This window comes from Balaenoptera acutorostrata, chromosome 8 (assembly GCF_949987535.1).
Source record: "Balaenoptera acutorostrata chromosome 8, mBalAcu1.1, whole genome shotgun sequence".
Taxonomy (NCBI): Eukaryota; Metazoa; Chordata; class Mammalia; order Artiodactyla; family Balaenopteridae; genus Balaenoptera; species Balaenoptera acutorostrata.
Window position 1 is genome coordinate 41,883,266 of NC_080071.1, and position 21,522 is coordinate 41,904,787.

A 21,522-nucleotide genomic window follows, 5' to 3' on the forward strand; every position below is an offset into this window, starting at 1 on the left:
GTGGAGGGGCTTCAAACGAAATAGAGGCAAGTTTTTAAAGTGGTGTTTCTTTATTTTGGTTAATTTATGTAGGTTCTACTCGAAGGACTACATCATCAAAGACCCAAACGCCATTTCACTATAGCAATTATTTTAAGTAGCTTGCTACTTGGACTTCTTTTACTTTTATTGATTTCATATGTTATGTGGAAGGTAAGCCTTTAATAATTACCATTGTTAAACCACTCAAAATGCCATTCTTGATCTTCTCAAAGCCAACTTGTGACTGACTCCCCCGTTACTAGATTTAAGCATTTCAGTATTTTTAATGTTAATTCTTATACTGATTGATTGCATATTTCTCTTAACTTTAGTACCACAGTCTTTCTTTCTAGAAAAATATGCCTTCTTAAAGCTTATCTTCAACAAATGTTCAAACTATAACAACAGTTTTGAAAGATGATGTTCTTTCTAACTAAGCATTTGGCAAACACTGCACGTTACATGTTGAATTTCAGTTTTGGAGAGTGTGCGTGCATCGCTGAGAAATCCTGCAGTAACAACAAAACAATGCTCTTTAACCCAATATTTCCCAAACTAATTTTTACTGACTACATTTACTGACTACAAGTGGCATTGACTGTTTTATTATACTCATATCAAATATCTAATGTTCATGACTATAGTGATTATGTAATGCTATTTTCAGGCTGGCTTCTTCAAAAGACAGTACAAGTCTATCCTACAAGCAGAAAACAGAAGAGACAGTTGGAGTTACATTAACAGTAAAAGCAATAAAGATGATTGAAGACTTCTTTCAAATTGAGAGAATAACAGACTCAGGTTACAGTATACTAAAAAATTTTAGACATTGTTTACAAGAAACCGTGAATTTTGCTCAGACTTCTTCTATGTACTTCTTTTAGTCATGACCTTGTGACATGTTATGTCTTAATGCAGATGAAAAATCCAAGCAATGATTATTCTGAGAGAAAATAACTCCAAAAGTAATATTTTAATATATCCAAAAAGATAATCTTTCAGCTCTTAAATGGATAGAAAAACACTAAAGCATCAGCTTATCCAAGATAAGTAATCCCTGGACAATACCTTGAAATGAGTACATCTGAATTAAAATTATGTTTGTTGAGGAAGTAAACAACTCGACTGGAGAAAACTTGGACTTTGAAGTATCATTCCTTTAAGAGAAATACTATTTACCATATGTGCTGGCTTTGGTAAAATTAATTCCTCCAAATAATAGGTAATGACTCATTTCTAATAGATCTTTGAGACTTGTTTGGAATATGTTCTCTCTCTAGAAATATTTAGCAGAATTTTTGAAAGCGCTGTTCCCAAATTTTCTAATGAATAGAAGCAGAACATTATCATTTTCAAGCATATTTTATCTTTAAAGACCTTGATTTGTAATATATTTCCTAAAAGCTTTGATCAACAACCATTTATTCAGCAGTCTGTCTATGAATACTATGGCCTGATGAGCAAACTTCAGACTGAAGTTATACACTGGTTTGAGCTTAATGGGATAATTATTGTTTATACAGCTATGGATTTTTTTCTTTCTGTACATATATAAAGTTTTTAAGAGAAAATATATGTTTATATAGGTATAAATCCAGTAAGTAAGTCCTTCTATAACAATTTTATCAAGGGAAAGGTACTGAAGAGTAAATTGTAAAAATCCGTCTTTAATCAAATTTTTTGTTTATAAAAACAACAGTACTTACTTAGAATTCTAATTTATATTCTAAAACAGATCGAATGTTGCACTTTAGCTGATATATGTAAAATATGAAAACTGTACCTCACTAATTTTTAAAAATCAAAGCTCTGCAAAGACCATATTGGGGACCAGTATTTCATACAAATTAGATGCTGTTTAAAATGTTAACTATCAATCAAATTCAGCAAATAAAAATTCTTGTTTGGATGTTACTCCTTTCTCCTCAAATGTAAGTATGAAATGTGTTTTCACCAGTACTATAAGAGCATTCTCTTCTTCATGGAAATAGAGAAGCAAATTTAACTGTAAAATTGAAGAATATAGATTTAGCTTGTATCAGGTAAAAATGTGACATCAAAATTTCCATGTTTTAGTGATGACTGAAGTATTTTAAGTTTTTTGTTGGTGTTTGTTAGACTTTTTTAAATAATGAAGTAGTTTCTTTCTGCGTCTAAAATAATTTATCTTTAAATACCTCTTCACTTGCAAATACAATCACTTTTTGTAATATTTATTCATGCATATGAACTAAATGCTGATAAACACAGAATATAATTTCATCTGATTTGTCCCTACATCTGTCTTGATATGAAGGTTGTGGCCAAATTTTCAAAATCTGTTATGGGAAGTGATTGATAGGTTAGAGGGCAGTCTTTACCACTATGGAAAAGGATTTCTTCATACGAGGTCGCTGCCAACAGCTGTCTTCCTCAGACTACTTAATTCCTGTAAGTTAATCTGTTCACAAATTGGTGGCTGGAGAATGAAAAATGCACAGAAATTTGTGAAAGGCATTTGAGCAGTGGGACCCAATGAGCACGAAACCTCCTGAACTCGGGGGTGTACCAATAGAAATTAATTCAATTTTAAAGAACCCTTTGAGCAAAAGATACTATGTTTTTTTATTATTAAAAACAAGTAGTTCTTTCAAGAAGATGTCTAGGCTCATTGGTGGAAAATCAAATCCAAATTTAGAATTGCTTTTCAAGGATGATCCCTGAGGAAATTTAAATTTCAGGTAGCACTGAGTACACTGAAAACGATGTGCTATTATTGTCAGATAAAATGACGTTTAAGAGCAAGAGGAACACAGCTCCCTATTGGGCCAGATTCTAACCAGTTAGATATTTTGCATAGTTTATGTGTATTATGGATTGCAAAACCCTACCACTTTGAGTTTTCAACTTTCAGAGACTATTCACAAGAATGGTACTATAACAACTTTTTTAAAAAAAATCCATCTTTTTTCTTTTTGGCAAGTACTCTAGGTATTAGAGAGCTTTTGAAAAAATAGTACTATTTCTGGTTATATCATTTCCTAGCTGTGTAATTTAATATCGCTGGATCACGTACCTCATCAAGAAATCAGGACAGTCTTTCTTACATGAACTCTGTGGTCTGTTGGCATCAGGCTATAGGAAATTTAACATCGGAATTGATGGACTCAAATCCAGGAAAAAAGAATCCAAATTATTTCACTTTGGAATTAATCTAGGTTAAATATTGATATATCATGTTTAAATTTCAAGTATATGAAATATTTACTTTCCATTCCAATAAATACTTTCAAAAAACCAGAATTTAAATTGTTTTGTATATATTTCATGTCTTATTTTTTAAAGCCTAGAAGCTAATTTTTAGTAACATCAAAAATAGCAATTTTAATTTCTTTTAAAAATAGTTTTTTCCTTACTAAAATATCTGTTTAAAACATGACAATATCCCTTCATATTAAAATTCTAATTCGCACATTCCTCTTATAAACAACTACATGTTACTTTGGAATCATTCATTTCTTCCATGCTTTTTCCATAAAGATTGATAAGTCTTGGGTGTACTCTGTAAAGAATATAAGAATATGCATGATTATTTCATCAACCTATCAATCATTCTGTTATTTTTCACACATAACCCCTATCGAATGTGATAATGATAGCCAACGAACATACATTCATGGCAGAGCTGCCATCTAGGAAAAAATGCGGGGCCTAATAAATCAGCAGCAGTAAAGCCCAGTCAGTCACCCGTGCGTGTAGAAAGCTCACATCTAGCAGGCTACTCAGGGAGCCCTGCACGCTTCTTCTACCAACTGAGTCATAATGCTTACCAACAATGAGTTTGCATGTTCCCAAGCCTGTTTATAACCCGTTGCTCTTGTTAATAAATAATATGTAAAGTATGCTTTGGAAAGATGATTGATAAAAGCAAACTGCTGAACACAAAGTGTTACAGTATTTGTTGTGGGTAAAAGGAAATTTTAAACGACTGGGGGATTAAATTGTAACCATCTGCTATTCAGATGGCATCACAAGGTTTGAGATCTTAATCCATTTTTAAAAATTCAAAATGGAAATTGTAGACGTACATTATCTGTATAGTTTGTGAAGAATGGTAATTCAGAATGCCAACGTAAAGACTCATAACCAAAGAAAATGCTTTGGTTCTACATAACAATTAGTGAGTAAATACAAAGTTACACTTCTTTATTTATTAAAATTGTACATGTGTCTTTTTATGCTTCCCTGACTTACGAATTTAAAAAATAATTTATCTAGCCAACTGCCTGTTTTGATAGTTATAAGAAGGCAGCTTCCATTTATATGTCTATCAGACACAAAACTGATAGTATAAGATGGTGAACTAATTAGACTTACCTAACATGGACCTCTGATGCAACTTCCATTAAATCACCATCTACATTCCAAGGGAAACTGCTTCCTGTAGCAGTTTCATGTGGTCCATCTTCTTCCTCTGGATTGTGTCCACTGCTGTTACTCCTTGGGTGAACTTTTACTTCTTCAACAGTGTAAGTCTCAACAAATGGAAAATTGAACTAAAAACAAAAAACAAAAAATAAATGCAAATAATCTTGGTACTTGCTTTATCCCTAACTGTAATGCAAACTAGGAAAGTTCACTGTGCTCTCACTTGCAAGTAAATATCAATGTGCATGCTGATGTTTTTATAGCTTTGAAACTCTAATTAGTTCCAATTTCTTTGGAAGAAGGAGCCCCTTTTCTGAAGCTTTCCTAGCTCATTTAGATCTAGAAGCTGGCAAACTTGTTTTATGACAAATAGTATATGTCTGTGAAATTGTATACAATAATTTCCAATAAAAACTAAATCTTTAATATTGGTCTATTGTTATAGAGGATTTATATAATCCACTGACTTGATTATTGTCAACTAGTTTAACCGATGTAGAGCAAACTCTAGAATAAGTTTCACATTTGGAATTTAATTAGGAAGAACTAAATTTATGAAGGTAAAAAGAAAGTCCATCCCGTGTGATTTTTACAGGTGTTTGCCTGCCTCATCCTCACTTTATCATGCAACTTGTGTCCATCTTTAATTATGGTTGCTTACTGACCACTCTAGCATGATACAAAGTCAGCTTCATATTTCAGTCTTTCTTGGCCATGCTACCCGAAGCAACCTACAGATTTAATGTGATCCTTATCAAACTACCCATGACATTTTTCACAGAAATAGAACAAATAATCCTAAAATTCATATGGAACCATAAAAGACCCAGAATTGCCAAAGCAACCCTGAGGAAAAAGAACAAAGCAGGAGGCATAACCCTCCCAGACTTCAGACAATACTACAAAGCTACAATAATCAAAACAGTGTGGTACTGGCACAAAAACAGACACATAGATCAATGGAACAGAATAGAGAGCCCAGAAATAAGCCCACACACCTATGGACAATTTAATCTTTGACAGAGGAGGCAAGAATATACAATGGGGAAAAGACAGTCTCTTCAGCAAGTGGTGTTGGGAAAATTTGGACAGCCGCATGCAGATCAATGAAGTTAGAACATTCCCTCACATCATGAACAAAAACAAACTCAAAAAAAAAAAAAAACTCAAAATGGCTTAAAGACTTACATATAAGACATGACACCATAAAACTCCTAGAAGAGAATATAGGCAAAACATTCTCTGACATTAATCATACCAATGTTTTCTTAGGTCAGTCTCCCAAGGCAATAGAAATAAAAGCAAAATTAAACAAATGGGACCTAATCACACTTATAAGCTTTTGCACAGCAAAGGAAACCATAATCAAAATTAAAAGACAACCTAAGGAATGGAAGAAAATATTTCCGAATGATGTGACTGACAAGGGCTTAATTTCAAAAATATACAAACAGCTCATACAATTTAAAAACAAAAAAAAAAAACCCAATCGAAAAATGGGCAGAATACCTAAATAGACACTTCTCCAGAGAACACATACAGATGGCCCATAGGCACATGTAAAGATGCTCATTGTTGCTAATCATTAGAGAAATGCAAATCAAAACTACAATGAGGTGCACCACCTCACACTGGTCAGAATGGCCCTCATTAAAAAGTACAAATAACAAATGCTGGAGAGGGTGTGGAGAAAAGGGAACCCTCCTACACTGTTGGTGGGAATGTAAATTGGTGCAGCCACTATGGAAAACAGTATGAAGGTTCCTCAAAAAACTAAAAATAGAGTTTCCATATGTTCCAGCAATCCCATTCCTGGGCATATACCCAGACAAAACCTTAACTCGAAAAGATACATGCACCCAGTGTTCAAAACAGCACTATTTATAATAGCCAAGACATGGAAACAACCTAAATGCCCATCGACAGATGAATGGATAAAGAAGATGTGGTACATATATACAATGGAATATTACTCAGCCATAAAAAAGAATGAAATAATGCCATTTGCAGCAACATGGATGAACCTAGACATTATCATACTAAGTGAAGTAAGCCAGACAGAGAAAGACAAATACCATATGGTATCACTTATTTGTGTAACCTAAAATACAACACAAATGAACTTATCTACGAAACAGAAACAGACTCACAGAGAACAGACTTGTGGTTGCCAAGGTGCGGGCAGGGGAAGGAAGGATTGGGAGTTTGGGATTAGCAGATGCCACCTATTATATATAGGATGGATAAACAGCAAGGTCCTACTGTATAGCACAGGGGACTATATTCAATATCCTGCAATAAACCATAATGGAAAAAATATGAAAAAAATTATATATATGTATAACTGAATCACTTTGCTGTAAGCAGAAATTAACACAACATTGTAAATCAACTGTACTTCAGTAAAAATTATTTTAAAAATTGAAATTTTTCTTACTTGCCTAAGGAAACTATAGTGAAAAAATCTGTATTCTCTGAAATAACTAAGATAGCCAAGTAACTTTTTAGTAGAAATGCACAACTACTCATTTATTTCAGTTTTCAGATAAATGGCATGAGGTTTATCACAAATATATTATCTACATGTTTTTTCCCTTCTTTCACATATAAACCTCAATGAAGCACAGAATTTTAAAAGTTGCCAGAAAACTATTTCCCCCAACACCCTTATTTTGCTATATGTGGAAACATCAAGGTCCAGCAGATCTTACAGTTTATACTGAATAATGCATGGGTTACATGGTGGATAATACTGGGTTACATGATGGCAACAGTTGTTCTATTTGAAGTACAGGGTTAGCAGCCCCCAAGCAACTCTCTGTTGGAAAAAGCAAGGCTCTCTCTAAAACTTCCCAACAGTCACTGCATTAGACTTCCCATCTCAGGTGTAAGGTTTGGGGCCACCCTTCACACTGCACTTGTAAAATGTTCTACATTTTTCATTCATTGTAAAAATAATGTGTTTTAGTTGTTTTTTTAAACATTTTTAAAAATTTTATTTATTTATTTGGTTGTGCCGGGTCTTAGTTGTGGCAGGCAGGCTCCTTAGTTGTGGCATGTGAATTCTCAGTTGCAGCATGCATGTGGGATCTAGTTCCCTGACCAGGGATCGAACCCGGCCGCCCTGCTTTGGGAACACGGGGTCTTAACCACTGCGCCACTAGGGAAGTCCCAAAATAATGTGTTTTAAATGAGTCAGTGATCACTGGCCATTATGGGTTAAACTGTGTCCCCCGTAAAGATATCTAGAAGTCCTAACTCTTAGTACATGTGACTGTCACCTTATTTGGAAATAGGGTCTTTGCAAATGTAATCAAGTTAAGATAAGGTCATTTGGGTGGCCCTAATCCAATATGACTGATGTCCTGGTTAAGAGAGGAGAATGCCATGTGAAGATAGACACTCAGGGAGAATGCCATGTGATGAAGGGGTCAGAGACTTGAGCCATGCAGCTAAAGCCAAGGAGTGTCAGGAACTGATGGCCATCACCAGTAAGTCTATTGTCTTACATCATCAGTTTTCATGTGCACACTTCACAAAATGAAGCTCCATTCATCCATGCATGCACATTTATTACCTAGGAAGCCACAGACATTGTTAGATGGGACTTAGGGAAGCCAAGAGTGTGATATCACGTGTGAGGGTGTGTTTGGGGCATGAGGAAAGGAAGTTAACAATTAACGTTGTGATATATGGGCTTCCCTGGTGGCGCAGTGGTTGAGAATCTGCCTGCTAATGCAGGGGACACGGGTTCGAGCCCTGGTCTGGGAAGATCCCACATGCCACGGAGCAGCTGGGCCCGTGAGCCACAATTGCTGAGCCTGCGCGTCTGGAGCCTGTGCCCCGCGACGGGAGGGGCCGCGATAGAGAAAGGCCCGCGCACCGCGATGAAGAGCGGTCCCCGCACCGCGATGAAGAGTGGCCCCCGCTTGCCGCAACTGGAGAAAGCCCTCGCACGAACCGAAGACCCAACACAGCCAAAAATAAATAAATAAATAAATAAAATCTAGTAAAACTTTAAAAAAAAAAAAAAAAAAAAAAGTTGTGATATATATAAGTGCCATGATGGTATAAGCACAGAGAAATGAGAAGAGGCAAACAGGCTCAGGATATTGGGTGAATTGCCCTCTTGAGCTGAGTCTTAACACAGAAGAATTAGCCTGGAGGTGAAGAGAAGCTCTGGAGAGAGGAAACCACGTTTGCAAAAACACAGAGATATGCCATGATCAAGCATAGTGTGATACTGATGGCAACACTGGTATTTTGGCATTTATTTTTCAGAGTATGTTAATGTCTATATTTGATTTTAAAACATAGACACATATGGTGTTATGGGCTGAATTGTGTCCCCCCCACCTCCCCAATTTATATGTTGAAGTCCTAACTCCCTGTACCTCAGAATGTAACCATATTTGGAGATAAGGTCTTTAAAAGGTGATTAAGTTAACTGAGTCTTTTAGGGTAGGCCCTAATCCAATATGACTGGTGTCCTTATAAAAGGAGGAAATTGGGACATACAGAGAGACCCCAGGAATGTGCATGCACAGAGAAAGACCAAGTGAGGACACAGCCAGAAGGCAGCCATCTGTAAGCCAAGGAGACAGGTCTTGGGAGAAACCAAACCTACCCAGTCTGTGGTATTTGTTATGGCAGCCCTAGAAAATGAATTCAATGACCAAAGCATGAGAAATCTGGTAGAGGACGGCAAGAAGCGAGGCTGTGACATAGGCAAGGGCTAGAATACAAGGGGCCATGTATTCCACACTGAGGAAAGTTGATGTCATCTTGATGACAATAACACGTTGAAGAATTAGGCAGGAGATAAATCAGATACGTATTTTAGAAAAATCCCTCTAGAATGCAGCGTGGGAGATAAGACCAGAGAAAAGAAAGATCAGAAGGAGGCTATTGGAGGCAAGAAGGGATTAAGGTTTGAATTAATCGGTGGATTGGTTGTGAGGGATGAGAGAGAGGGATCCAGAGTAACTCCAGGATGGGTAGAGAGCAGTGCCATTGCCCTGTGTAGGGAAACACAGAAGGAGCACCATCGGGGAAGAGGGCAATAAGGTGAGTAGTGGACGTGCTGGACTCAAGATGCCTGGGAGTTTTATAACCTTCTCAGCACACAGGAAGGCACAGTGGTCCTGCAAATCAGAAAGGAAGAGAGAACCCTTGGTAGTGTGCAAAGTTCAAGCAATGGGAAGCAGTGAGATCACCCAGGAAAAGGTATCATGAGAAGAAGGTCACAAACAAATCCCTGGGGAATAACAAGGGTTTTTAAACCCCCTAAACAAAAATTATGGTCAAAGCAAACGTAGAAATGTTTTCCATATGAACAGAGAAAACAAAGGCCAGCTACAGGATGGAGTTGAAAGGACTTGAAGAGTAATTTTTACCTCGATCTATTTCACACAGAGATGGGAAACGCAAGATGCGTCACCTACAAAGGATGGTTTTCAGTACATTCTACAATTGTTCAGATACATGAACATTCAGTTCAACCTGGAAAGATGGTTCAGAGACCTAGACTGTTGCTCTCCTTAGGCTGAAGTGCCGCATTTCCCTTCCTGGATACCAGAACTGCTACTAATTGACAGTGGATTATATAATCTTATATTTATCTGGTCTTTATACTATTACATAATTTATATAAATTTATATTTTTAAACATGTCACCATGAAGGAAAGAGACTACATACACATGTATATGTGTATATGTATGTCTGTGATTTTTTAACAAATGTATCAGATTAACATTGCTTGAAAGCAGTCACCTTGGGAATCAATCCAATTATTCTTACTATATACCATTATGCAAAACATTTTAGAATTTCTTTGCAAAAAATTACAGAGCAGTAGCATGGACTTGAATTTTTGGAAAGAGCTGAGCCAATCAGTTAAGCCTAATGAACACCACACACACGCACAGACACACACACAGACACACACACACACACACACAGAGGCAATAGTTGTTTTGTATCAAAAGCAAGATATGACTGGTTGAGTACCTGAGAAAAATGGTTATGTCTTGCATAACATGGTCTCCTTTTGAAAAAAATTACTTTCCTATAGATACAGAATTACATTCACTACTATGTCTTTGTCTTTATTTTTTTATAGTAAGCATCTATTACTTTTAAAGTCACAAGAAAGCTACTTTAGTAATGAAAAAAGGATGTCTACAAAAATTACCTAAGACATTTGCCCCTTAGGCAATTCCAAAAGAGAACTTCTGTAAGTAATCTGTGCAATCGTGCCTCCCTAAAATAAATATACAGCTTCTCAGGGTAAGTACCTTGAGGTTATTACTCCTTTAAGTTCTCATATTTATTTAATAGAAAAAGAATAGGAAAAGTTTATACCAAGGTAATGGCACTCATTATCTCTTGGAATATAGAATTTTGAGAGCTTTTTATATATATTGTTATCTTGTTTCTATTTTCTGACTTACAAAACACCAATGAACGTGTATTGCTTTGGATTAAGAAAAATAATAAAGTTGCAAACAAAATTAGCAACATCTGAAAAGGCATACATTCCTTTAAAAAATCAATAAATCACTGTATTTTCCCAAACACATATACATAAAGTTATTAGGCTTACAACCTACATTATATCTGCTTTTGTTCACTTTGTCTCCTTAGAGATTTATATTTAAAGAAAATAGGACTGTATATAATTTTATGACATAATTTCCTAAACATTTCATTCAATTGGTTGCTCAATAAACATTGATCAAATAATGTAGTAGGCAGAGGAGAACTAAAACTTTATGAAGCCTGCCTGAGAAAGTTTAAAATTATAAAGAAGCAAAACTGAGAGTCTTGCAGCGGCTACCTATGTAAGCAAGATTCAGCTGCTCGTCACCGGCTGGATTTACTCTCCTCCTCCCATCTGTTCTCCCCCAACTACATCCAGGCACAATTTTATACCTGTAAGAAGGTGTGAGACTGTAGGGTTTTACGTGCATACTACGTACTTCAAGATTCATAATTTCAGAAATTCACGTATTTCTGGATCAGTTTCCTAATAACTGGCTCAAAATGTCTGCCAAAAGAATAGGGCTTATAATAGTTATTGCTTCTCTTTAAAACAAATCCCTTAAGAATGGAAATCCAGTTTTATCTATCTCTACAAATAGCACCACACTTCCTAAGTTGAGAATAAAATAAATAACATCTATATAAAAGTAGCATATTTTAAAATATATTTCTGCAAATCTATTTCAATCAATGTAAGTAGGCTGATCTTAAACAAACAATAGGAAAATCCAAAGGTCATAACTTTAGAGGCAGTCTGCTGCCATAAAATCAAGAAGGCTAAAAATCTCAGATTTCACTACTCTTCATTCTGAAGAACAGCTGAGTATGTCATTTTATCCTTAATTTACTTCACATTTCAATATAACACTACCTTTTCTATTTTCTCTTTGCACACACACACATAAATGTATATAACCACCAACCCACAATTCCAAAAAGGCCAATCCATATTAATATGGGTGGATACTTTTCAGAATTTGAAGAAAGAACAAATTGAAAAACAAAATAAAGGTTAATGCATTCAGAAGAAAATAAAGCCTTCTTACAAGGCAGGACTCGGTGTCAACTCCGGCAGCATCTCTCTCCCCATGATTAATTGCTTTGCACACAGGTAATCCAAATGGTTTACTGTACCTGGTTTTTAACACTTGCATATCTTTTCAGGTGTTTTATAAATTCTGGTCGAGAAGTGTTTCGTGCAATTATAAGAGCCATGCTTCCATTATTTAATCTGAAATTAAATATTTGTATTTGACATTAAAATATTTATTAAGAGAGTACATCAGAAATTACTCTGTATCATTCCTCCTAACAAATAATGTTTACTAGAAGTTGTAGGCAAGCTAGATAAATCACCATCACATTAAATTTACCTAAAATTATTAAATCATATCTTGCTGTATTGTCTTTTAAATGAAACAGCCTTTCAAATTAGTTTTATTAAACAACTGACTGATTTCCTTCTCACCAAGCACTTACACCAAGCACTTTTTAAAAAATGAATCATCATACATCCTATTCACATATCAAGACATAATTTGAAATCCAATGTACTTACTTAGGGATTCGAAGTGTGAAACCGTGTATTTTTTTAAAGATGTGTTGTACGATAGTTAATAAATACAAATGGTCTAACAACTAGTTCAACACTTTTTAAAATCTAAAGTGTGATTTAAATATTTATTTATGGGCAGGTCTAAGTGACATAGGAAACCAAATAAACCAGAGGCTCTTGGATGGATGAACTGGAGTGAACAAATGCTACCACACATGTTCAGTTAAATGACTGAACATTTTAATCTTGCATAACTCTTCAGTTCAATATAAGAGGCTGCAAATTTAGAGGTGTGATTTAGTGCCAAAAAGCCACTCACAGATGCATCTAGCTTTAGAAGGCAGTTTGCAGAAATATGTGCAAATGACTTCTAGGCTCAATTTCAGTGCAAATATAAAGTTATTCCAAGAATAACAATGACGACATAAAAAAGAGCTCTTTAAATCTTATGGAACCTCAGGTTAAAGTTGTAAGGGACCTTGGAGATTTTTCAGTCATTCACTCAGTTTATGTAGAAGGAAAAGAAGCCCCGAAGTTTAAGTGATTGTTTCAAAGACAGAGAAAAACAAAATAATCACTGGAACCAGAGCACTTAATCCAGGGTCCACCATTCCTTTTACCCATTACATCACCTCTTCCCAACTGGAAATAAATAGTACCAAAACATTAGTGTTTTGTGCATTCTTGATTTTTTTTTTAATTACTTAGTTTTTACTGGTAAACACGAAAAGCATTTCATGTGTCTACCTTTCAATACTTATTAGTAATTGAAACACATGCTATGTGCCTGGCACTGTTCTAAATATTTTCCATACATTAATGCATTCATTTAATCTTAGAAAAATTCGAATATAAAAAAATTAATTCCGGGCTTCCCTGGTGGCGCAGTGGTTGAGAATCTGCCTGCCAGTGCAGGGGACACGGGTTCGAGCCCTGGTCTGGGAAGATCCCACATGCCGCGGAGCAACTGGGCCCGTGAGCCACAACTGCTGAGCCTGCGCGTCTGGAGCCTGTGCCCCGCAACGGGAGGGGCCGCGTTAGTGAGAGGCCCGCGCACCGCGATGAAGAGTGGCCCCCGCTTGCCGCAACTAGAGAAAGCCCTCGCACGAAACGAAGACCTAACACAGCTAAAAAAATAAAATAAAATAAATAAATAAAAGAGTAGCTATTAAAAAACAAAAAAACAAAAAAAACACATTAATCTAATTGGAAAAAGGGTATATAGGAACTATAAAAAAAAAAAATTAGTTCCTATCAGCAACTTGCACTGAGGTATTTTGAAGTAAATTATACTTTCTTGTGAAAAAATAAATAAAGCTGGAAGTTGAAACTCCTTTGCAATTTCCCTGAATCATTCAGAAGCTACATTTTTGAATACCTTGGTCAGCCGAGGCTCTGATGTAAAGGCCTTTAAAAAAATGGCATGTTTGCTTACAATCCACAGAAGACATCTCTAACTAGTGATCCTCCTCTGAAAAATTCATCAATGCAGATTGAACCTGGAGAGTAAGCAGTGGAATTCCAGGCCAGCTGGAAAATGACTGGAGCAGCTTGGAAGGAGGCATGAATCTACTGCTCCCAGGAGAGCGGGACTACTTCCCATGAAGGTCCTTGAGCAAACACGAGAGTCAGAGACGGCGTAGGGTTAGAGCAGCATTGTGTCAAGTTTTGGAGCTCTAGTCAGCCAGCCAGATCTTCACTTTTCGTGGGGGAAGCTACATTAGGGAGGTGCACAGCTATCTAGGGTTTCTGAGGGAATGGGGAGGAAACAATCAGCCTCAATTTCTAAACCACACAAGCTTCAGCACTAGAGATAATTAATGAGACTCTGACATCTGATTTTTAAAAAAGTTTCTCTTCTTGTCTAACTTTGGCTATTTCCCTCTTTCTTACCTTCCTATCAATTGCCAAGGAAAACATTTAAAATCAATCCCTTTACCAATTGTTAATTCTTCAGGTTAAATATTTTGCAGGGAAGTTGAAACTAATCATTAAAATGATGTTATGAATTGCCAAAGTACATACATAAGTCATTCTTTTATTCCACTTCTGGGGAAAATCTAGAGGTGACGATATTATGCAACATTCATCACCCTTTCTTCTGTGCTCTACAGGAACGCAAAAGAAATATTTTCAGACCAATGATGGACAACTACATGAAAAGGATGTGCAAGAGATGGAACAGCTATAGCTTGTGGATAAAATGATATATAAAATGTCTCATGAATATGTGGGCAGTAGATTCAGATGTACCACAATTCACACTAAATATAACTAAAATGTTTCCTTTGAATAAAAGCATCATACACACATATATGCTATTCCTGCTAAGGATGTATACGTCTGCTCTAAAATCGAAAGGCAGAGATGTGCACAAGGAATACCAGAATTAAATATAATATTCTCAATGACTGGTAAATAAATAAATAAAGCAAAGTAGACATAAAATAACACAATAAGATCATGTCAATAAAACCCAAGGAATATTATTTTAGCCTCAGTGATATTAAAAAATCAGAGTAAATGATCATTTTTCCAGTATAACAGTTACTCTCAGCCTACTCTGAAGACAAATCCCTTAAAATCAACTCAAAAATGACTACCTCTTGATAATATTCTAGTTAGCCAAGAGTTAGCAGGGTATTCTGAAAGATAAATGTGGTTTAAAGAAAAGTTTCAATGGGGCTTCCCTGGTGGCGCAGTGGTTAAGAATCCGCCTATCAATGCAGGGGACACGGGTTTGAGCCCTGGCCCTGGAAGATCCCACATGCCGCGGAGCAACTAAACCCGTGCACCACAACTAAGACTGCACTCTAGAGCCCATGAGACACAACTGCTGAAGCCCGCGTACAAGAGAAGCCACCACAATGAGAAGCCCGCCCACCCCAACGAAGAGTAGCCTCTGCTCACCGCAACTAGAGAAAGCCCGCGCGCAGCAACAAAGGCCGAAGTCAGCCAAAAATTAATAAATGAATGAATGAATGAATGAAAAGTATCAATGATTCAATAAAAACGCTTACTAACCTGGTATTAGGTGCCAGGCCTCTAGGTGCCACTGAACACAGGCACGGAATTGCCATAATGCTGACATTCAAGAACTGACCCTGGATCATTTGCCACTGATCATTACAGTCTAAAGGTAATGGAAGGGATTGGTTACTTTCCCCCACCAGAGCAAAATGTCAATACAGCCCTGCTCAGTTCTCAAGGAGGTAACTTCATACTCACCAGATTTCGGAGATCCCTGTGCCCTCCTAAAAGTAAGAAAACAAGACAAAGAAACATCACATCACACACAAAAAAATAGCATCTATTAAACATGAGATGATTAGAGAACCCAACATTATATATATTAAATTCAGCACTAAGTAAAAATATGTGAACAATTCTGTCACTGCATTAGTTGTTGATTCATTGATTCATCAGTAACGATGATTTTCAAAATTTCTTTTAAGACTAGAGCACTTCCTTTGTGTGGCTTTGAGTAATATTTTTATTCCACATTAGAAATTCTCATGAGGGCAGAAACTATGAATTTTGTTTGTTTGTTTGTAGGCGTATTGTATCCAAGGTGTCTGGCATACAGCAGGTACTTAATAAACAGCTATTGAATGGATGGATGGATGGATGGATGGATGGATGGATGGATGGATGGATGGATGGAGTGAATAGTTGTTTCTGAAGACAGGTGCCAAACTACGTGGCCTAATAGAATCTGTAGGACCCCATGATTCTATATTCTTCACTAATATGATAGAATAACAACCAAAGATCACAAGTCTAATAAATTGTTTATATCAAACTGTTTTATGCTTCAAAGAAAGATATAGACTCCTGTATTACTTTGAGCTTTTCACGTACCTTTCTTCTAAATCCTGAGGGTCGTTAAATGGTAAAAATGATATTTCACATTCCTCTGGCCTAAAATACAATGAAATTTGTTATTAGCACTCATTGACTCTGGGATATGAAGTTTGGGGTTTAAGAAAAAAAGACTTACCTAAGTTTTGCCAGTGCCTTAATGACAGCAAAATCCATACGTTGGTTAGGGGACATCCATCGATGTTTTTCTGCCAGAGCCAAAGCTCTTCCACCAAAGCCAAACATGGCTGAGAACCCAAAGCGAAGAAACTTGCCAGTGGTGCTGAAGGTACAGACATCGACCGGTTGTATGTGCCCTTGAATGTTACATTGAATATTAGTCAGTCAGCAAGTAAGTAGAGCCAGGTGTCAAAATGGCAAACATAGGAGAGCATATTTATTTACTCAGAGAAGAAGAAGAAAATGTCAGGCTACTTTATACCATAATATCCTATTTTCTCTTCCACTCTCACTACCTACAACTACTGCAATTGCCATTTATAACTTTTTCAGTTACCAAGGGAAGAGACACAAAGTGGTAAATTTTGCAGCTTACTGCTATTTTAAACAAAACATGGCTAAGGAAGTGAAGTTGAAGTACATGTGCAGAGTAAACTCAGATTTAACAGATTTGCATTTATTAGAGCTTACATGTTTTACATCAGTTGAGATAATAAAAGGTCTAGTGGAAGTACACTGGCTAAAAATTTTTTTCTTGTGCTTTTTTTTTCTTTTAATAACTAGTCCTAGAGTTTTGGTAGTCAAACAACAGTACCTGATATATTTAATCAGTATGCATGGATTTTCTTGACCTGGTTATAAAATTGTGATCTTGAACATTATTGTATTATTTTCTATCAAGATTATAATAAAACTTCACTTACTACTCTTCATAGCACCTGTATTCTGAAAAGATCAGCAGTCAAAATAGTCAAGCTTTGCCTAACTGACTTTTGGTTTTTAGTCAAACATTTCTCTGCTTTGAGAGATAAAGAATCTGTCTTAGACAAGCCTGACGGATATAAAATAGCCTTCCTTATATAAATAGAAACTTCCTTATAAAACATAAACTTCTTTGGAAGAATTCTTACCCATTATAATGTGCAAAGTTGCAGTTACCACATGAGAAATTCCATGAAGAGAATGTGCCAATACATTAGTAGATCCTGCCAAATCAAATTTAAAACATGTATGATCAGTATAGCAAACATTTTAAATTAACCATTTGCTCTTACTTTATAGAGATGTCACTATGTAACGTTCAAATGAAAAATTAAATGGAAGTTTATAAGTTTTTGTTCACATCATAGATGCGCATTGAATGGCTACTGAATTATTATTTAATCTTTAAATAACTTAAAAATTAGGAAACAAGTTATAGTATCTAATTGCTCACAGCTTCTTCCATCGTGAATGTCTATTTTCTACCTGAAAAAGTGCTAGTTATATCAAAGTCTGCTCCATTCAACTTTAATAAACAGGCTTCTAACTTCTTTACCAAAATGAGTGCCAACAGCAGAAGGATGGCTCTGGAAAGCAGAGACAAATGCATAAACACAAAAAAGCCAAATAATAACTAAGAAAAAAGTATAAAATCACTATAAAGTACAAAAGATATGCTTTAAATACATTTTAAAGCTCTCAACCAAATGGAGATCCCTTCTATTATCTGAAAAATGGTACCCTAGATGAAGAAAACTCTTCATCCCATGGTATTTGCCATAGTATGAGAATCTGTATTGAGACATTATAGGTTTCTGATTTCCATAATCACTAAGATAATTTAAGATCCACATGAATTTTTCCCACCAGCCTACAGAGAAAAAGAGCTTTCTCAAGTCAGGCCCCTATGACATTTGTGTGTGTCTGAGATCTTGGGGTAAAGGCCTGGTTTCGAAGGGGAAAATACCAGCTAGCCCCTGCCATTCCCAGGAGATAAAAAGCATTTAAAATTGAGAAGCTACATTTTTCTTGATTTAAGTCCAGTAATAGCCAAGAACTGTGAAAGTATGGACGTACTGTGTACAATAGCTATCAAAGCAAAGGCCAGCTAATCAGGAACTTTCCTGTGTGGTCATATGTAATCCCATCGATTTGTGTCACTTCGAACGGATGTATTATGCTTGGGCTGCTCAGTTGGAGAAGCTGAGGCAATGAAGCCATTATCAAGCAAGACTGTCATTAAAACAATAGTAATCATGAGGTACCTATCTAAGCATTCATGATTTCCAGACCTCTAGTGAAACCAATGCAAAGAAACGTCCCCCTTAACCAATTGGTAAACTGGTTTTAACTGATTCATCAAATGGTAGTTTATGTTCTGACCCTTGTTACTCAGAATATGTCCCACAGCCCAGCAGCAACGGCCACACCTCCGTGTTTATTACACTGTTGAATCTCAGGCCCCACTCCAGACCTAACAAGGCATAGTCTGCATTTTGTAAGATCCTCAGGTTATGTATATGGAGAGGGCCTCCTTCAGAACGTATGGGTCAAGGGTCAGCAGCATCAACATTACTTGGGAGCTTGTTAAGAAGGGAAAGTTCTGGGTTCCACCTCCAACCAATGGAAAGGGAGTAGCTGGGAGTGGGGCCCAGGTGCCCATGTCTTAGCAAGTCCTCCAGGTGATTTGTATGTACCCTAAGGTCTGAGAAAAAGTGATCCAGAAACCTGTTCCTCAGTGGATCTTTACCAGGAGTCAATTACCTAGGCTTTTCCAATTATTCTTTGACCCTCTACAGCCTGCCCTTTGGCCATCTAATACTAATTAACTTGGAATCGGTGGGGGGAAAAAAGCAAAAACAAATCAATTTTGCTTCCCAATCAGATTTATGGTAAAGGTTTTGGAGGAGGCCATGTAATTACAGTGAGATATTTAAGATTATCGATGGATTACAGTACTCCATGAAACACATTTCCTCCATTACCATGGTTAATTAAGAGTAGACCATAAAAGCATTCCTCTAGAAAGACTATTAAAAAACAAAATGTAGGGCTTCCCTGGTGGCGCAGTGGTTGAGAATCTGCCTGCTAATGCAGGGGACACGGGTTCGAGCCCTGGTCTGGGAAGATCCCACATGCCACGGAGCAGCTGGGCCCGTGAGCCACAATTGCTGAGCCTGCGCGTCTGGAGCCTGTGCCCCGCGACGGGAGGGGCCGCGATAGAGAAAGGCCCGCGCACCGCGATGAAGAGCGGTCCCCGCACCGCGATGAAGAGTGGCCCCCGCTTGCCGCAACTGGAGAAAGCCCTCGCACGAACCGAAGACCCAATACAGACAAAAATAAATAAATAAATAAATTAAAAAGAAAATCCTTAAAAAAAAAAACAAAAAAAAACAAAATGTAATGTTGTCATGTGCAATAGAGAATGACACATATCATGACTCAAGAAAATAAAGACCATTTATTCCCTGTGAGTTTGAAGTATGCTAAGTATGCTAAAGCACAAATCCTCTTAGAATGCTAGACGTTGCTTTTTTATTTCTATGTCTTCTCAGGCTTTGCAACTTTGCCACTTTTCTTTAATTCCACTGAACTTGGCAGTGATGACAGACATGACCAGAAATCAGAAAATCATTTTAGTCATCTTCTACTCTGCTTGACCTGTACCTTAATCCTTAAGAACGTTTTTAACACTCTGAATTTAAAAGGAAAGTTCATGAAGAAAGTAGATATAAAATTATAAAACTATAGATTGCTCCATATTTTTGTTTGAATAATTTAAAAGAGTACAATTTCCAGAAACAAAATGGGATCCATCCAAAAAGATATCTACATGCCAAAAGAACATGCTGTTCACATAAATAAAAACTATGTAATTTTAGCATTCTCACAAAAGCTATAAATGTTCTACCTCAAGGTAAACATTTTAATTAGCCTGAAAAGTTATTTTTCTTAACACTACCAGCAACTTTGCTCACCACCGCCTCCCCAAACCTGCTAAAATGTGCCACATCCAATGAGTAAGGACAGAAGTAGCAGCTCACGTAAAGCATGACTGATAGAAGAACCAGGCAGAAACTACAGAGGCAAAAAGAAAAAAAAAATTGTCCTTGGAAGTGCAAGCACTTCTGCAGAACAATTAACTTAATTAACCAGACATCATGAATATTCATAAGGCCATTAATGTCTCCCACATCCAAACAGATAAATGTGATGTAATGACTTCCTAGTCAAGCATATCTAAAATTCTCATGAAAACTGCACCTACACTTTGGTTCTTTGCCTGAAATATGATAGAAATTAACAGTCCCTTGGCAATATTTTATTCTCCTCAAATTAATTGGAAAGCATGAATTTATTTATGTGAATTCTATAGAAATATATGGTTCCCAGTCATCAGTATGTGGATTGAGCCTTGTTTTACAACAATTGGATTGCTTTTTTATTTTTATGTCCTCTCTGGCTGTTTTCTCTATCCTCCCCCTCATCCCTTTAATCGGAATCTCTCTGTATAGTTCCTTAGCACCAGTTCCCATAGCAACAAACACCATTGCTAATGGCCAGCAGTTCAAATACAGGCTTCCCCACATCTGATCCATCTGAGTCTGACCATAATTCAGTGGCTTAGTCTGTTGGCTCAGTGGAGTAATTTACTAAACACTCTCCCTCTGGGTGTCTCTCTCCAGGAGGCAAATGGCTTCAAAGGCAGACTCTTTTCTGCGTTAGCTTAGAAACTTCCTGCCTAGCTCTTGTTCCCATTCATTATCAAAGCCCTGACCAGACATAGAGTCCTCATATTAAATACATCCTGCACATGACTTCCTCCTCTTATTAGATGGAATCCACAAGCTAGAACTCTATACAACCACTAAAGTTTTGGCAACAGGCTGTATCTTCTAAACAAAAAGTATTCCAATGGCATTTCTACATATCCACTGTATCTAGAAAATGCTTTCAAAATCAGAAATATGCTTAAAAAGTATAATGCTAATAAAACTCACTGCTGTTCCTTTAAAACATTGGAGTTACATATTAAAATATAAGCATAACCACCAATTTTTCTAGCTAGCTATTCACTTTATGTCAAATGAAGATCCGTGGGGACACCCATCTTTCCACTTTTGATGCAGAGCAGTGAATGAGTGACTTCAGGGGTGTAAGTACTAAGGAAGAGAAACAGTGACCTAAGCA

The 21,522-nt window shown here is 36.6% G+C and overlaps 2 protein-coding genes across 3 annotated transcripts in view; one reads left to right on the top strand and one right to left on the bottom strand.

Moving 5' to 3' along the window:
- Positions 1 to 4,854, top strand: part of ITGA4 (integrin subunit alpha 4) — an 83,792-nt gene extending 78,938 nt beyond the window's left edge. For both annotated transcript variants that reach the window (XM_057551604.1, XM_007190384.2), the window contains 2 exons: positions 73 to 192; positions 689 to 4,854. In XM_057551604.1, the coding sequence (XP_057407587.1) occupies positions 73 to 192; positions 689 to 787 (219 nt within the window). In that variant the 3' untranslated portion in view covers positions 788 to 4,854. The remainder of the gene's footprint in view (positions 1 to 72; positions 193 to 688) is intronic.
- Positions 3,481 to 21,522, bottom strand: part of CERKL (ceramide kinase like) — a 146,590-nt gene continuing 128,548 nt past the window's right edge. The window contains exons 6-13 of the mRNA XM_057550955.1: positions 17,481 to 17,555; positions 16,529 to 16,706; positions 16,390 to 16,449; positions 15,757 to 15,782; positions 15,553 to 15,661; positions 12,108 to 12,204; positions 4,378 to 4,556; positions 3,481 to 3,562 (exon numbers count right to left, since the gene is read on the bottom strand). Coding sequence (XP_057406938.1) covers positions 3,481 to 3,562; positions 4,378 to 4,556; positions 12,108 to 12,204; positions 15,553 to 15,661; positions 15,757 to 15,782; positions 16,390 to 16,449; positions 16,529 to 16,706; positions 17,481 to 17,555 — 806 coding nt within the window. The remainder of the gene's footprint in view (positions 3,563 to 4,377; positions 4,557 to 12,107; positions 12,205 to 15,552; positions 15,662 to 15,756; positions 15,783 to 16,389; positions 16,450 to 16,528; positions 16,707 to 17,480; positions 17,556 to 21,522) is intronic.